The 18,689-nt window shown below is 38.1% G+C and overlaps 1 protein-coding gene across 1 annotated transcript; it reads left to right on the top strand.

Annotated features, from left to right (window-relative positions):
* LOC107629851 (G-type lectin S-receptor-like serine/threonine-protein kinase At2g19130) lies at positions 4,720-8,152 on the top strand. The gene is made up of 3 exons (XM_016332775.2): positions 4,720-5,154; positions 5,278-7,052; positions 7,872-8,152. The coding sequence occupies exons 1-3, from the start codon at positions 4,980-4,982 to the stop codon at positions 7,890-7,892; spliced, it is 1,971 nt and encodes a 656-aa protein (XP_016188261.1). The 5' UTR covers positions 4,720-4,979; the 3' UTR covers positions 7,893-8,152.

Here is an 18,689-nt window from a genome sequence, read left to right on the forward strand (position 1 = left end):
TTAAGATTTTTTTCTTTATATATGTATAAAATCAATTTAATAACTATATATTATTCCTAAATTGCTTTTATGTAATGAAAAATATAAAAAAAATTAAATTTTTTTTAAATTCAGTCCCTCCAATTATGATTAAAATATCTTTCACTATAATTATACATGAATATGCTAAAAAAATAGGAGTGATTCTTTTTGTTTCATATTTTTACGTTTTGTGTTTGTCAATGCCCATTTTTTCTTTAATTTTAAAACTTATATCATAGAATTAACAAATAATATGCATAATCATGAATATACAAATTAAGAAACAAAAAATTTTAGTTAAATAAAAATAACAAATTAATATCTTAAAAAAACATAAAAGTTGATAAAAACTAACAAATTTACTTCACAGGTCGTGGTGGTTTTGCAGGTTTTATATTTGTTTCTTTAAAATCTTGTACAAGGACCACATTTTATATAAATATTGAGAGGACAAAAAAATTATCAGTGTATTCAGTTTTAAGACAATTTAGTATGATTGATTTTCAACTAGTTTATTTAAGTAAATTATCGAAGATATGACATTATAAATTCAAGATTTGCGGATACCAGCTTTAGTGGATTCACAAAGTGAAAAAGTAAATCTTATTAATAAAACTATTATGAAGATTTTTAATAAGAACAATACTACATGACCAACAAGTATTATCATTTTTAACCAACACTTAGCCGGTAATAATTTGTACTCATATTTACAGAAGTTTTGCACACAATAAACATATAGTTTGCACCTATGTTTACCAAAATTTTGCACACATGAATCATTGTCATTTGCACTCAAATTCTTTAGAGTTTGAACACATAAATTAATAAAATTTATCTGTTAAAAATAATTTATAGGAACTCACATAAATATCACATAATTTTGTTTTTGGATTACTCTCATTCATTAACAATTCATTACCTCTTTATTTTTTTTTTTTGGTGATTCAATTCATGACCTCTTATTGATCCAACATTGTAATAGATTTTCACACCAGGGCCCAACCATTGAAGTTTTGGAATTATCCACTCAAAAAAGACTAACAGAATTTTTTTCTTCAAATAAAAGACCCACACGATATACATATGGTTTTGGTTAGTTCATTTCTTTTTTGCCCTACTGGTATACAAAGGGTTACCAATGCCACAAAGAACAATTGTGTGGATATAGGGCTGGCAATTCATATCCTACCCGCGGATATCCAACCCGGTTCAACCCGTTTGGGTAGGGTAGGCTACCCGATCTGCCGCGGGTAGGATAGGGTATGGTCCGGATATGCCTGCGGGTAAGGTAGGGTACAAGTTTAGGGTGTATCCTACCCTACCCTACCCGCACCTCATATATAACACATATTTTATAAAAATTAGGTATATAGCGAAGGAAGTAAGAGTTGAACCCACAACCTCTTTTATGTAATGACTTACAATAAGTGAACAACCACTAAAACTAGTTAGTTAATTTAGTAATTTAGAGCATTAATTTTTTATTTTTTATGTTATTAATATATATAAAATTCGAAATGATTGAATTTTATATTTACTTTGAAAAAATTTGATATTTCTGCGGGTAGGGTAGGGTAGGGTTTAGAATTTTAGGGTGCGGGTAGGGTTAGGGTTGAGAGATTCTCAACCTGCGGGTAGGGTAGGGTAGAGTTTTAATAAAATTTTCAACCCACGGGTATGGTCAAACCCTACCCTACCTTACCCATTGCCAGCCCTATGTGGATAATAGTTTATATTAAGAAAATTACCAGCAAAGCGAACATGCAATTCCTACTGGACTTGTTGTTTTTACGTTAATACTTCTTGATTGTTTTGTTCTAATCACTTGAAAATATGAAATGGCCAACAAAATTTTCTCGAATCAGAAACATCTAGTATTGCATGGATGTGCCACGGCAAAATTATATGTTGCACTGTAGGACACAATAACATCTTTAGGACAAGTAGGATGAAATATTGACTGAACTCTATTCTGTCAGTTACGGTCTCCATAGAGCAGTTGTTGACGAAATCTCGAAGTTGTATGATTTTCATCCTGTGGAATTATTTTTTAATGGTCACATGAGCAGCATTATTGCCGTCAAAAGATGGGAAGTTGTCGTTTACAATATGGAGGTTTATTAGTTTAAAATCAATTGTACAATATGGATAAAAAAGAAAAAAAAAACATGAAAACCGAACGAATTTGTCCATGGAATGCTGCTTAATACGGAAAGGGATACTCACCATGGAAGGGATTTCAAAAACATGCTGAAATAGTTTGGGGTAAATAGTTAGATACTTTCGACGCTGGTTGGGAATGCAAACAAGTTTAACTGAAAAATGTAATCTGACACAAGCATCCAATTAATACTAAACTAAACACACATTAAAGCTCAAACAATAACACCCCACATCTAGTTTAGAGAAAACACTTTATTCATTAATCAAATTTTAACTACACGCACAGGAAAAAAGAGAGAGAGAGAGAAAAAAAAGAGAAAAGAAAACTCAACACGAGGAATGGTATATCAGTACCAAGAGCAACATCAAACATTTTTAAATAATTTAGACCATTGAATCTATAAATTACTAAATTATAAACTAACACCAATTTAGAAAAAAATTCCAAGATTCAACCTTTTGTTTTTCCAAAACTCCTAAACTACTGAGAAAGCATCAACTATATCCAAAATACAAGGATAACAAAACATAAAGTCATTCAATAGCAACCTCTGTTAATCAAACAAAAATTAAGAGAACATTGAACGAAACTAATTAAATTCAATTACTGACAACTATACATATAATCTGAACCATGGGATAGTGCAAAAAAAAAGATCAACTTTAATTAGAAGACACATCCAAAAAAATCACTCAGTTAATGGGATTACAACTACTATTTTTATTCAGAACTCCAAAAAATTACTCTTAGTTATAGGGATAACTAGTTATTTTTTCTCCCAAACAGTCCAACAATTACTACATAGACTATCTTACTGCTTCAAGTTTAAGTTGGCCATATTCAAATTCAATTTTAATCCAGAAAATAAAAAACAAACAAACTTATAACTCTGTTTTTATCCACACTTGCGAATTCTCTCAACAAAAACAATTACTAACGCATACAAGAGCTCTCTAGCAAAGTATAATAACCAGTATCATAGAAGATTCAGTTCAATTTATATAATCTAACGTCTAATATTACAAAAAAGTAACATCCACAAATTAAAAAAATGCATCTTATATGAATATCTAATCCTAATATATGAACCCTAAACAGATCAGCAACATCCTTTGATTATTGAAACCGTAAGTTACTACTAACCTGTTAGAGCAACGGCGCCGACGGAGGAGGAAGAGCCTGCAGGATGCATCTTGGAGGCAGTGTTGGTTGCGGCACTGACTAAGGTTGGTCAGGAAGAAGAGACGAAGTGGGATGGTGATGCTTCGGCGGGATAGGGAGAAGTCCGACGTGGCGTGCATGGAGGCTAAGCACATGGAGGTGTCATTGGGTGGTCCAACGGAGAAGGGGATGCATCTTCAATGAAATGGCGACGGTGACCTATAGCAGTAGTGGTTGCAATGCGTTGATCTTCTGAAGACCCGCAATCGGTCGTCAATGGAAGCGCGGGTGGTGCTGACTAGGGTTGACACCGGCGACGAAAACGCGTACGAAGAAGGAGGTTGGGTGGGGCTGCCGTCAGGTTTTGGGGGCCGTTGATGAACGGCGAAAGTTAGGGTTAGTTAGGTTTACAATAGGTAATTAGGGTGAATTAGGTTTTTTTTTTTCACGACTGCATGCACAAGACGGAATTCGAACCCCTGATACTTGTTTAAGCGGACTAGTGAGCTAACCCAATAGACCAACCCAATTTGGTTAGGGTGAATTAGGTTTACTATGAGTAATTGGGGATATGGCTTTTTTGATAAAATGGGAACTGGGATCCAGCCCAATGAAAATTGACAGAAGTTGGCTAGACCCCCTATTAGTTATTTAGCAGAATTGATAAATAAAAGATGTGTTATTCCTAAAAATATTTCCGGCATATAATTTTACATTGGGAAAGTATGGGGAGCCAATGGAATATTTGTACAATGCGTACAATGGACGTTTAGGGAGTATTAGAGATATAACCATTAGTGTTATCTTTTTCCATCCTTTTGGGATGAGTGGTATCATGACATGGTATTAGAGTTCTAGATTTGAAAGGTTAAGAGTTCGATCCTTGATGAACTCTAAAATCAATTTAAATTTTTGGGACGAGTGATTTTATGACGTGAGATATTTATTATCTCTATTACCCATCATTTTTTCAGACTACCAACATTTTTTTCTAAAGAAAAAACTTCTACTTCTACTGTATAACTTAACGGATATATTACTGAAAAAAAAAGTCTCTCTTTTCTCTCGTTATAAAGAGCAATGCTAGGGGGCTAGCAACTTTTGTAATTGGTAGCCATCAAATAGCCATCAATGATGATTTAATGGTGTGAGATTGGTGTGAGATTTCATCCAATGACTCACCTTTTTCTGCTGGTTACATGCTGGCCAAAATTCAACAAAACTGCTGGCCCCTAGACTTTTTCCGTTATAAAATTCAATGGAAATAAACTTCACTATTTATAAACGTGAGGTGAGGTGCTGAATTCATTCAAAGTGTTACATCGTATTTTGTCAAGTACACCGGAAATTTCTTTCACATTATTCGGCTTTCTTAGGTTGCATACTGAAACTATGCAACTTTTCAACATAAACACTAACCGAGTTACACGTATTTGAAACTCTTTTGATCTGTTTCGCCACAACTTCATGACACATGCTCATCCAGGTATGATATAATAAGCCACCATGCAAGACTTTTCTATCTTTTATATTAGATAGGCGTCACGAGTCAACTCATAAGTCAACGAATGCTATGCATATTTTGATTCTATCATTGGACAAGAAGATAACTGAATCATAGAGAAGAGAAATGGGGTCATGGGTGTTCAAGTTTGATCTTGTTCTGCTCTTTCTCATGTCGTTCTGGTTCCATGTATCCATTGAATCTGATAGCATCTTTCCAGGGCAGAGACTTTCAGGAAGCGAAACTCTAGTTTCCGATGGAGAAATGTTTGAAATGGGTTTCTTCTCAACATCAGGTTCAGGTAACAACTCTCGGAATTGTTACATAGGGATATGGTACAAAGGGTTACCAACGCCAGAAAGAACAGTGGTGTGGGTAGCCAACAGGGATCATCCTATATCTGATCCATACTCTTCATGGTTAGAACTTGACAAGCATGGCAATCTCTCTCTCTATACTTCCACCGGTGATGCAGTTTGGTCAACCAACTCTTCCTTTAGTTTGGGTCCTTTGGACTCGATAGCTGCTAATCTTCGGGAAGATGGAAACTTTATTATAAGCAGCTCACTTGACGACTACAGTTGGCAAAGCTTTGATTACCTAACTGATACCTTGCTGCCTTATGCGAAGTGGGGATATGATAACGACAGAGGTATTAAAAAGGTTCTGAAATCTTGGCTTCATGCACCTAATCCATCAACTGGCAACTTCTCTGCTGAGGTGAGTAGAGTTTCTGCGGATTTAGCTGAGGTCCAATTGTTACAAAATGATGGTTTTATGGAGTCTAAATTCTTCATAGATCGGTTTCAAGGAATCATATATTACACGTATGTTATTGAATTTAACTTTATAGGATACTCAGACAATTACTCGTATGTAACATTTTCATGTTACTCTCTCTCATCCTGTCTTGCTAGATATGTGTTAGATGGATCTGGAAACCTCAAACTTTTCTGGTGGTCGGATGATAAAAACGAATGGGTTACCATCCCCGTGGACCACAAAAAATGTGACCTTCACAGTGGAAATGAGGATACAAGAGTGAATGGCAAACATAGTGGAAGGAAGAATGTTACTTGGGTGATTGTGGTGGCAGCAATTGGGCTTGCTAGTGTGATGGTTGCTATTGCCATTTTGCTGATAAGGCTGTGGAAAAGAGGCACTACCACTTCATCTAATGCAATGGCAGGAGATACACTGAAGCCGTACAATTACAGAGATTTGAGAAAAGCAACTAGAAACTTCACAATTAAGCTTGGGAAAGGTGGTTTCAGCACTGTTTACAAAGGGGAATTCCCTGATTCAACTTTCATTGCTGTCAAGGAACTTCGAGGACACTTTCAAGAAGAAAAACAGCTTCGAGCAGAACTCAACACGGTAGGGCTGATCCAGCACAAAAATCTTGTTCGCTTACTTGGATTCTGCTTACAAGGTTCCCAGAGATTCATAATTTATGATTACATGCCAAATGGTTCTCTAGAATCTCACTTGTTCCAGAGTGATTCTAATGTCTTAGATTGGGGAACTAGATACAATATTGCTCTTGGCACTGCCAAAGGTTTAGCTTACCTACATGAGCATTGTAGAGACTGCATCATTCATTGCGACATCAAGCCGGAGAACATTTTGTTGGACGCTGAATTTAATCCTCAAGTTGCGGATTTTGGCTTGGCGAAGCTTCTAGGCCGAGACTTCAGCCGGGTTCTTACCACCATGAGAGGAACAAGAGGCTATCTAGCACCAGAGTGGTTCTCTGGTGTCCCAATCACTGCAAAAGTTGATGTGTATAGCTACGGCCAGGTCCTTCTTGAGATCATTTCAGGTAGAAGGAACATGGATATAGTAAATGACGATCTAGCTAGTTATTTCCCGGCAATTGTTTTCAATGCATTGAACAATGGGGAGGATGTTCTGCCTTTAGTAGATTCCAAACTACAAGGCAAATTCAGAGCAGAAGAGCTGATTAGAGCATGCAAGGTTGGTTGTTGGTGCATTCAAGATGATGAGAATGATAGACCAACAATGAAAGAGGTTGTTCAAGCTTTGGAAGGACATCTTGATGTTGGTATTCCTCCAATTCCACGGTTTTTCCTGTCCTTAGCAGAACCTTCTGTCCAAAACGGTGATCTGAAGGAAATCGAGGATTATAGCACATCGAGCACACTACCTTCAAGTTTCAGCTTTAGCTTTCGACCACCAGTAAGTTCTTTCAACGCTGATTTATCCTTGTATTATGTGAGCAATCATCTGTTCTTAAATTGATAGAAACTTGAAAAACAATATGGATAGAGCTTAATGATGATGTAGCATAGTACAGTTCTAATAGTAGGAATGCACAGTTTCTCACCTTTCTTCCTGAGAAGTGAGAATCATTACTTTTTATTTGGTTGCTCCTTCTGCCTTAGAGTGCATTATGCCTAGCACCATTCACTCTCAAGTGTTATGTTGCCTCCTGTTTAGGTCAGCCTAAGTCTAATCTGCCTAACCAAGAAAGAACCAAGCTGATTTTATGTCCTAAAAGGGGATTCATTATTGAAACCTGTCCTGAAAGATACCAAAATTTCAATTTTTTTTCAAGCCTAAAGAGAATTTATTGTTGTTGTTGTTACTTCTGGTGGTTGTTGTAGTAGTTAGAATTTGTATGTTCTAGAAATGGATGCAGCTCTAATTGTCAAATGTAGCAGTTTTATTGCATAATGTCTATTGTCTTCACATACATGGCATATAATTTGAACAAAGTAACTCAAGCTCTAGAAGTCAGAGAGAAATGTCACATTCCTAGAACTTAAGCAGTATTCTTGAGTCTTGACACTGTTGTCATTGGTAAATGAATTGATATATTTCTTAATTAAAAGCATTACACTTTTTGCCCCTCCAGATTCAGCTCCTTTAAAGTTAAGTATTCGAAATAAAACCTTATTGGCCAGAAGTGAATTACCTGAAGTCTTGCTTATGCTATTACTCATATAAACCCTTCAGATTGCATACTAATTCCTTTGTAATGTACATTAATTTCAGTCAGTTCAAGTTGAACTATGATATCATATCAGTGAGTTGAAAGCTCCTTCAAGATCAAAGCTTCCAGAATGCTGAAATAAATTAGTCAAGGATGTATCTGGTGCTTTCACTGACTTATGTCAAAATATTATTTTGGTGAATTAGTCCTATGAACTTATTTGATCTTCTTTACAATTTGTGTATAGTAGAATGGCATATGAGAACAAGAATGGATTCAATTTCCCAGTGCTTTTACATTGAATTAAAAATTAAAAATCTTTGAATAAGTAAACTTGATTTCACCTACTGATGTGTACCTTGTAGAAGCTAAACTCGGTGATGATCAATTGATCGTGCTCACAAGAACTTTGATGCTTGTTGAAGAAAAAGAACCTTAGTTGTTGAGATTTGACTGCTACTTTTGGAGAAAAAAAAGGACTGAATACTTTATTGACTGAAAGAAACTAAGTTATGCAGAGTAAACTTATGTTGTAAGAATTTGTGTGGCAAAATCATGAAAGAACATAAGTCCCCAGTATGCTGCACTATGATGCACAGACATGTTTTAATAAATAATAATATATACTATATCTAAATTTATTTCAAAAATATATGTTATGAATAAGATTGGACACACTGACACGTGATAATATTTAGGTGTGTCCGGAGAAAATTTTTTTATTTTTTATTAAGACACGGTTGAATATCAGATGTGTCGGTGAATATTGTATCCTAAATGTCACGCGAACACAATAACGTAACAAAATGTCTGTTACGTCCTGTTGCTGCCGAGGTATGACAGTCCTTCCAGCGGGTCACAGTGTTCGGATGGAAAAGTGATACTTCGGCTGAGGAGAAACACGGCGGCGGGAGCACCTGCAAAAAGCACTCTGACGCTCAAGTAAGAATGTGAATTAAGAGAGAAAGTGATAATAAAATGAGAGTGAATATGTTCTGTAACCTGTCTTTCTTCGTAGTTACTTATCTGTTTATATAGACGTTAGGAGTGAGTTAGTTGGAGCTTGTTTAGGGATTTTCCGTGTTTGCCGAGAATATCCTAATAACGTTAACCCTAGTCAGTTGAGATTCTGCGTTCTGTTGGAGTTTCCAGATTCTTTGGCATTAGTTATTTACTTGGTTCTGTTTGGTGAGATATGATAGCTGACCGAGGTCTGTTTCGGCGAGATATGTTCTGTTGACCGAGTTTATAGGCTACGTATCATAGCCCCCAAGGTCGCCCTGTGTCCTTGAAGGGACAGGGGCGAGCTTTTTTACTCCTTTGGTCTTGGATTTGTTGTCGTGGCCTTTAGGTTTTGTTTTTTTGAATTAATTTCCTTGGGAAGGAGGAAAGTGGGCATTTAATTGCCGTTTCGTTTCCCGCGCTGAAATGATTGATGTGAGTTTCCCTGTGCAGTTTTCCGCGTGATCCTGGCCATTGATTTTTGTTGAAATTTTTGGACGGTTGAGATCGGGGCGGTTTTAACTTGTGTTATGGAGACCGTTTCACTACCCCATGTTTTATTACTGGGATTTGTTATAGGTAACTTCTACTTCCCTTATTTTCAATACTACTTTTGCTATCACAGGAGGAAGAAAAAATGAGTGCCAAAGGTTCGTTTTGAAGAATTTCAGTCTTCTCTTCTGTTTTCTTCCTATTTTTCGTTTGTTCAGTTCTTATGGAAAAGGGCAAGGTTATTGTGGCCGAGGACGATCCTTGTAGTTGGGTTAGTGAACAGGTAAAACAATGTGTGTCTAGGTTTAATGATCTTGAATCTGTGAAGGTGTTAGGCTCTGATGTGTGGGTTAGGGAGGGTCATAGGATTAGGATAGAGCTTTTGCCATGTGAGGAAGGGGATCGTGTGTGCGAGCGAGTTGAGGGTTGGTCGTACTTTTACGTTTACTCTTGCTTACTGACTGAGCTTGGTGTCAGGTTCCCTTTTACGGATTTTGAATGTGGTGTGTTGTTTTGGTTGAATTGTGCTCCTTCCCAGTTACGCCCTAACTCTTGGGGTTTTGTTCGTGCTTTTGAGATCTTGATGAGCATTCTGGAGCATCCTCCTTCCTTGAGGGTTTTCTTTTCCTTGTTTCAATCGAAAGGGGTCAGGCGTGATTTGTGGGTAAACCTTAATAGCCATCCGCGTCGGTCAGTGTTTTCCCTATATAAGTCGTCGTTCAAAGATTTTAAAACGATGTTTGTTAAGGTTAGAAGTGTCGAAGATGAGTTTCCTTTTTATTTGAATGAGTTCTTAGAGGAGAGATTTCCCCTTTCTTGGTCTCCCGAGCCTGCCCAGGTGCTTGACGTTGATGATAGGGTTTTTGATGACAATGTTGTATTGGAATTTTTATTAGAGGAGTCGGTAGGGTTGTTGTCTGTTGTGGATTTGTTGAAGTGGGACTCAGATAAGGAGGCTGTTTTGGATTATCTAGGTAAATAGTTTTAGCCTTGTTTCCTGGTATGGTGGCATGGTTATTACTGACGTTCTTTGTTTTTGTGGTTTTGTTTGCAGCTGAAAAAGCCCCCACTATCACCACTGCTGGACTGAAGTCATTTTTCAGTCAGAGGAAGAAAAACGAGAAAAAAAGGGTCAACGACTAATGCGGGTAAGGGTGGTGATGCTGTTGCTCAAACTGTGGCCAATCCTCGTCTGAAGGGAAAAAGGCCTAAGACTCGTGCAGAGAAGGCTGAGAGTAAGAGAATTCTCCTGCCCTTCCTATTGTGGAAGCGGCGTATGAGTCTCAGAAGAGGCTTCATTTCTACCGGGAGGGTGATAACATGAGGTCTTTATGGTCGAGGTTCTTTCCTTTCGCTACTCTTGCCGACGAGGTTTGTCGGTTCCCTGATGACTTTAAGATGATTGAAGAGGTTGGTCGCCCTGGGATGAGTCGTTTTCTTCAGGTAACTTTGGCCTCTTTGTTCGTGTTTACCTTTATGTGTAATGCTTCTGATTTTTATGGCTTTTGTCACAGGTTATTGGTGCTCGGGTTGTTGCTATTGGAAGGTTTTAAGAGCTTGCTGTTGAATCTGAAGTTAAGGATTCTGTTGATATCTCTGAGCTTTCTGCTGCCATTCAAGAGAAAGAGAAGAGGATTATTGAGCTTTCTTCTTCTCTGAAAGGGAAGGAGGAGGAACTTGCCGAGGAAAGGCGTCTTCATGGTGCGGTGGTTGAGGCTGGTAAAGTTTTGAAATCTGATAATGGTCGTTTGGCAGCTCGAGTGAAAGAGTTAGAAGGTGAGGTGTATGAAGCTTTTTCTCAGGGTTTCGAGCGAGCTTCAGATCAAGTCCGAGCTTTGTTCCCTGAGGTCGATGCATCCAAACTTGATGCGACGAAGATCATTGTTAATGGCGAGCTGATTGACGATGAAGCTGACAAACAAAGTGACAGTTCAAGTATCGGGGATAAGATAGAATAGTGCTTTTGGGGTTTGATTGTTTTGCTGACGTTTTGGAAGTTTGTTTTGCGTATTTTGACTGATTATGACTGTTTTGTTTGTTAAGACTTTTGCCGAGTATGGAGCTCGGCTGATCCGTTTTGACTTTATATGTATGTTTGTATATGCATATGTCTGGATACGTATTTGGTATTGCCGCGGATTTATGAATCATAGTCATAGTAGAGTATATCTGTTGTTTAGTGTTTGAATTTATCGCGTTGAATTGACTGGGTAAGGCGTCCGGCCTCATTAAAACCCTTTTGAGTAAAACCCTTTTTTATTGGGATAAAACCTCAAAATGGAAAAAAGAGTACCTTCATCCGCTTTGATGTACATTATGATTGATATTTCCTCAAGGAGGATACATTCCAGTTTCCTGATACAGGGTTAGCTAGTAATGTTTCTAGTTGATAAGCTCCTTTGCCGAGCACTTTAGAAATTCGGAACGGGCCCTCCCAATTTGCTGCTAACTTTCCATGTATTTGTGGTTTCCTTGCCTCTTCTGTCTTTCTGAGGACAAGTTCTCCTTCTTCAAACGTCCTCGGGTTGACCTTTTTGTTGTGTCGCTTTTGTATGAACTGCTTCATTGCTAGCTGTTTTATTGTTGCTATCTCCCTTTCTTCGTCAATTAGGTCTAGGTCTGCTAGTCGTTTGTTGTTGTTTTTGCTTGCATCATATAGCTCGGCTCTCAAGCTAGTCGTTCCGACTTCTACGGGTATGAGGGCCTCGGCCCCATACACTAGTTTGAATGGGGTTTCTCCTGTTGCTGACTGGATTGTCGTGTTGTACCCCCAGAGGACTTCTGGTACGAGGTCTGCCCATTCACTTTTTACGTCATCTAACTTCTTTTTTAGGGCCTGCAAAATAACTCTGTTAGCCGATTCTACCTGGCCATTTGTTTGAGGATGTTCAACCGAACTAAAATGGTGTTTAATGTTGAAGTTTTGTAAAAAAGTAGCGAGATTGTGGTCTGTGAACTGCCTTCCATTGTCGGAAATTATTTCCCTTGGTATGCCGTAACGGCATATGATGTTTTTCCAAAGGAAAGACCTTACCTTTTCGGCCGTGATACGTGCCAGGGGTTGTGCTTCAATCCATTTGGAATCTATTGATACCAAGAGAAACTTTACCTATCCTGGCGCTTTCGGGAAGGGGCCGAGGATATCTAGTCCCCATCTATCGAAAGGCCAACTTACCTCGAAGGTATGCAACTTCTCGGCGGGTGTCGTTGAGACATTAGCATGCTTCTGGCAGTTGTCGCATGTTCTTACTTTGGTCATGCAATCTCTTTTTATTGTTGGCCAGTAGTATCCTGTTCGCAATATCTTGGCTGATAGAGCTCGGCCACCAATATGGTTTCCGCATACTCCTTCGTGTGTTTCTGCCATTACTATTTCGGCATCGTCTTTGTTGAGGCACTTTAAGAGAGGTTGTGAGAATCCTCTTCTATATAGATTGTCTCCTATTGCCGTGTAGTAGCTTGCTCTTCTTCGGAAGAGTTGCGCGTTTTGTTCATCTTTTGGGATGGCTCCTGTCTTGATATACTGAAGAAAAGGTGTTCTCCAGTCCTTCACCTGTATAATACTCAACACACTATTTAGTTCAAAGCTCGGTTTTTCGAGTGTCAGTTGTGAAAGTGTTGATGTATGTGGTGTTAGCCTTGTTGTGGCTAATTTATAGAGAACATCAGCTCTTGTGTTTTGTTCTCTATTTATGTGTATAATTTCAAGCTTCTGAAATTTTGAAATGAGATCCTTTGTTATGAGCCAGTACTTCTCTAACAAAGGATCTTTTACCTGGAAGTCGCCTTTGATCTGCTAGACGACAAGTAGTGAGTTACAATATACAGTGAGCTGAGTTATTTCCAAATCCCGGGCGAGCTTTAGCCCTGCTAGGAGGGCTTCATATTCTGCCTGGTTATTGCTTGCTGGGAAAGAGAATTGTAGGGACTGCTCGGCTATAACCTATGGAGAATCCAGGAGAATCCAGCAACAAAGTAGGAAAAGACGACCTAATGGAGGGACAACAGAGGGGAGAGGAGTGTCTCCGAAGCATAGAGGAGGTGGCACAGGCCACTAATGTCAAGCCAATCGAGGCCTAGATTCCTGACTTCTTTCAGGGAGTTTTTTCTACCTTGTTTTTTAATGGTTATTATGAATATTTTAGCTTAGAATTGTAGAGGGGTTTCCTCCAAAGGATTTCCCATTATGATTAGAGACTTAACTTATCGTTATAATTTGAAATTGTGTATCCTTCTTGAAACTCATGTCTCAGGAACCAAAGTAGAGGGGATCATCCGCAAATTAGGTTTTGACTCTTGGTGCATTAGTGATGCAGAGGGCTTCTCGGGAGGGATTTGGTGTCTTTGGAACGGAAAAGATTGTCAGGTGGAGCCTGTTAATATCCAAAGACAGTTTATTCACCTAAAGATTAAAGATAATAATAACCAGTCTTGGCATTGCACGTGTATTTATGGCAGCCCCCAACCAGGACCGCGAAGTACCTTGTGGAGGGAGCTAGAAAGTATAGCAGCAACTAATCAAGGGCCTTGGTGTCTTGGTGGGGACTTTAATTCTATCATTTCTCTTAAGGAAACTGGGGGCAATCATAATTTATCTCAAGACTCAAACAGATTTCAAAAATGCATGCTTAATTGCGGTCTAAATGATCTAGGCTTTTCTGGTCCGCCGTTCACTTGGCAAAGAAATCAAATTAAACACAGGCTTGATAGATTCTTATGCAATTTGGAGTTCAATGTTTTATTTCCATCCGTTGGAGTGAAACATCTACCTAAATTGAAGTCTGACCATCTACCTATTCTCCTAGAATTTGACACCCTTGTGGAAAACAGGAGAGAGAGACCTTTCAAGCTGCTCGCGCCCTGGCTGCTCCATGAGGGCTACAATAATTTGGTGAGAAGTAACTGGTGCAAACAAGGTGATCTCATCAACAACATTCACCATTTCACAGAGAAAGCCAAAGAATGGAACAAAGAGGTCTTTGGGCACATCTTCAGGAAAAAGAAAAGAATTCTTCTCAGGCTTGAAGGCATCAACCAAAACCTTTCCTTTAATAATAATCCTTTTTTGGAAAAACTGCAAAGGGACCTTTGGAAGGAATATGAAATGATTGTGGTACAAGAAGAAAGCTATTGGATACAAATGGCTAAATGTAAAACCATTAATTTAGGGGACAAAAACTCTAAATACTTCCACCAGAAAGCTAACGGAAGGAGACGAAGGAACCACGTTAATGCTCTAAAAAATAGCGACGATGAATGGATTGATAACGTGGAAGAACTGAAGGAGCTCGGAGTATCCTTTTTCAAATCTTTATATGCTCCTAATAACTACAATTTATTTTTACCTGATTTTCCTGTCACAGATAAGTTCCCTAGGCTGACTGAGGCTGAGTTAAACCATTTGAGCAGAAATATTACCCATGAAGAAGTTAAACATGCTGTGTTCAATATGGGAAGCTGGAAGGCGCCAAGAAGCGATGGACTGCCAGCAAAATTTTTCCAGCATTCCTGGGACATTGTATCTGATTCGGTGGTGAATTGGGTGCATATGATCTTTAGAAATCCTGAGAATATAGCTGGAGCAAACCAAACCTTAATTTCTATCATTCCTAAAGTTCCCTCACCTGAAAACTTTGCACAGTTCAGACCTATCAGTCTTTGTAACGTCTGCTATAAAATTGTTACTAAAGTTATTGCAGAAAGAATAAAGCCGCACTTGGGGTACATTGTCTCTAACACCCAGGCCAGTTTCATCCCAGGAAGAATTAGTGCAGATAACATTCTGGTAGCACAAGAGGTGATCCATACTATGAGGATGAGAGCTAGTGGTAAAGGACTCATGGCAATCAAAATAGACTTGGAGAAGGCCTATGACCGTCTAAATTGGAATTTTATCATTGACACTCTCAAAGATATTGGCATCCCGAAGAATATTGTGAATGTTATTCACTTCTGCATCTCCTCCCCCACTATGAGTTTGCTTTGGAATGGTTCTCCATCAGAGACTTTCAACCCAACAAGAGACATTAGACAGGGAGACCCCTTATCCCCTTATCTTTTTGTTCTATGTATTGAAAGACTCTCTCAACTAATTAACTCCTTAATAGAGCAGAAAAAATGGAAACCTATCAAGTTAACTAGGAATGGTCCTCATCTATCTCATCTTTGTTTTGCAGATGATCTCGTTCTTTTCGCGGAAGCAAGCAAGGAGCAGGTTTGAGTAATCAAGGAAGCTTTGGAGACCTTTTGTAAAGCTTCTGGACAGAAAGTCAGCCCTAGCAAATCCTGCATCTTTTTCTCCAAGAATGTTAATCACAACAGAAGAGAGGAGCTCAGCAAAGATCTCGGTATTCCGCTAATCAGCAATTTAGGAAAGTACCTCGGCATACCGCTCATCCACGAGAAGTGCGGAAAATACCACTTTCAACCAATTCTAGACAAGATGCAGGCCAAATTGTCAAGTTGGAACATGAAAACCCTTTCTCTTGCCGGAAGATGCACCCTTGTTCAATCGATTTTGTCTACCATTCCGAGCTATACTATGCAAACAATGAAGATGCCTAAGGGGGTCTGTAATAAAATTGATAAAATGTGTAGAGACTTTCTCTGGGGATCTAATGTGGAGAACAAGAAAATTCATCTTTTGAATTGGGATACCATTTGCCAGCCAAAGGAATTAGGAGGGCTAGGATTGCGGAAGGCTCAAGAATCCAATGACCTTTTTCTCATGAAATTAGCTTGGGGGCTGGTGCATAATGAACAAGCTCTCTGGGTGAAAGTAATGAAAGCGAAGTATAGTTGTGGGGACAGCCTTATTCCAAAGGTTACTAAAAAAGCGAAGTGCTCTAATGCTTGGAGAGGTATTGTTAAAATTTGGGACCGATTTCAAAGCAATTTAATCTGAAGGATTGGAAATGGAAGAAGCATTAAATTCTGGAAAGATCACTGGATTCCTGGTATCTCAGATTTGAGCGAGTTATCGATGGAACAGATCGGGGAAGACAGAGCTGACGAGGATTTAGCAACCTATGCTACGGCAGAAGAATGTTGGGATTGGGAGAGGTTAGCTCAGCTAATCCCAGAGGAGATTATCGTTATGATTCGTACTGTTAAAGCTCCCCACCACTCCCTCAGACCGGATTCCCTGGGATGGCTACCAGAACCTCAGGGCATTTTCTCTATCAAATCAGCCTACAAAAGCTACTATGTTGAAGATAGGGACTCAGACCAAATTTATAGAATTTGCTGGAAAACCAGGGTTTCCCAGAGACTGAGAACCTTTGCTTGGCTCCTAAGCCATAACGCGCTGCTAACTAATCTAAAAAGAAGTGTTCGGGGGCTTACCGATAATGATTGCTACCCGAGATGCCCGAATCTTGAAGAGAGTCTGCTCCATGTGCTGAGGGACTGCCCATACGCCCAAGGCATTTGGATGAGCAACTCAAATAGAGACCTGCAGGACCCTTTCTTTAGCCAGAATCTCCAAGACTGGCTCTACGATAACCTGTCTAGGACCTCTCGCACTAGCTGTGGGACTTCATGGCCCACTTTCTTTCTCACTTCTTGTAATATTATCTGGCGAAAAAGAAATGAATTAATTTTCAATCAAGATAACATCCCTTTTGAAAGAGTAATCCCAGAAATTAGAGGGGTGGCCAGAAACTATGAGGAAGTGTTAGACCTTACAGAGAGAAGCATCAAAACCCTCAGAGTGACAAACTCGATCCTTATTGGTTGGAAGCCACCGGAAGCGGGCTGGAGCAAACTCAACGTTGATGGCTCGGTCCTGCAAACTTCAAATTCTGGCTCGTGTGGCGGCATTCTCAGAGATTCGAACGGCCTGGTTATGACAGGGTTCATGATGAACATTGGAAGGTAACCATTACTAAAGCAGAACTTTGGGCAATCTACACAGGTCTTAAAATTGCAATTGATATGGGAATGGAGAAGGTACAAGTAGAGACAGATTCTACCTGTGCAGTGAATCTGTTGCAGCATTCATCTACGGACCTCTATGATAGCACCTCCCTCATCCGTGCAATTAAAGAGCTCCAGGCAAATCCAGGTGACTTCCGAGTGAAACACGTCTTGAGAGAAGCCAATTTCAGTGCCGACGTTCTAGCCAAGCATGCCCATAATCTTCCGGCATGGCTCCACCGTTTTGTTTTGCCTCCCCCTTTCTTGTTCGAACAATTGAAGCTTATAGGAGGCAACGAGTATTTGCGAGAATAGTAAATGGCTAATTAGTTTTTTTGTTTTGGGCCTCTGGCCCTTCTCAATAAAAAAAAAATAACTAATAATTAACTATAACTTGGAAGATGATAAATCGTCTATGTCTAACTATTTGGGAAGTAAAATCGGAGTTTTTGAGAGATAGATGGAAATAAATTAATAAATACAAGTACAATTTAAATATCATATTATTGGAGCCCAATTTCTTTTATTATTTATTTATGTTTTAACTTATAATTAATTGATAAGATTGATTTGAGAAAACTATAACTACTTTTCAATTTACTTTTTATTTATTTTCTTGTGGTATCATGATCATGAAAGCGAAAATTCTGTTTTTCGTCTTTTTATTTTCAATCTACCAATAATTGTGAAAGTGATTTATCTTGACTTTTTGGTTTATATGTACTATTTCACAAAATTCTATAGGCATATATGAGATTAAATTATAATGGATTGGAGTATACATTTTTCTATTCACTGCAAGTCTGTTTCTATACTTTTAGGATGTCAATTTCAGTGGACGTATTTGAAATAGTGCCTATATTATATATGAGGTTATGATATTACAAATTTTTTTATGTGAATTGTTTTTTTGATGAGTTATTCTCATCATAAGATATTTGATAGCTTATTGTGATCTTTTTTCATGTATTAAAATAAATTATAAAAAATTAGTATCTTTTTTGTTACATATTTTTTAGAATCCAAAAATATATTTAATCATCAATTGGTTTTTTAGAACTTTTTAATACTCTTGAACCTAATTCTGAGTATTAGACTTATAGAAATATTTTAAATTAGTATGCAATATCTATCTATAAAAATTTGAATTTCAAAAATTAATTGTTGTTCTCTCATGCCATGCGAACAGATTAGAAACTAAATTACAGTAGAAAAAGAGACCAAAAAAAGAAAATATATCCTTCAATCATTCAATGAATTTGAATATGGTTGGGAGGATAGACTTCTGAATAATAATAAACAGCAAACCCTCTTTTAGAATTATAGTGTAGGATTCAATAATTAAATTGATAAAATGAACATTTCATGAAAAAGTTGTTGAAGATATAAGTTTGTCTTAGCTTATACATGCAGTTATCAGAATATACAATACAAAAATTAAAATACTTCTTTCAAAAGTTTAATTTAAG

This window comes from Arachis ipaensis, chromosome B03 (genome assembly GCF_000816755.2).
Source record: "Arachis ipaensis cultivar K30076 chromosome B03, Araip1.1, whole genome shotgun sequence".
Taxonomy (NCBI): Eukaryota; Viridiplantae; Streptophyta; class Magnoliopsida; order Fabales; family Fabaceae; genus Arachis; species Arachis ipaensis.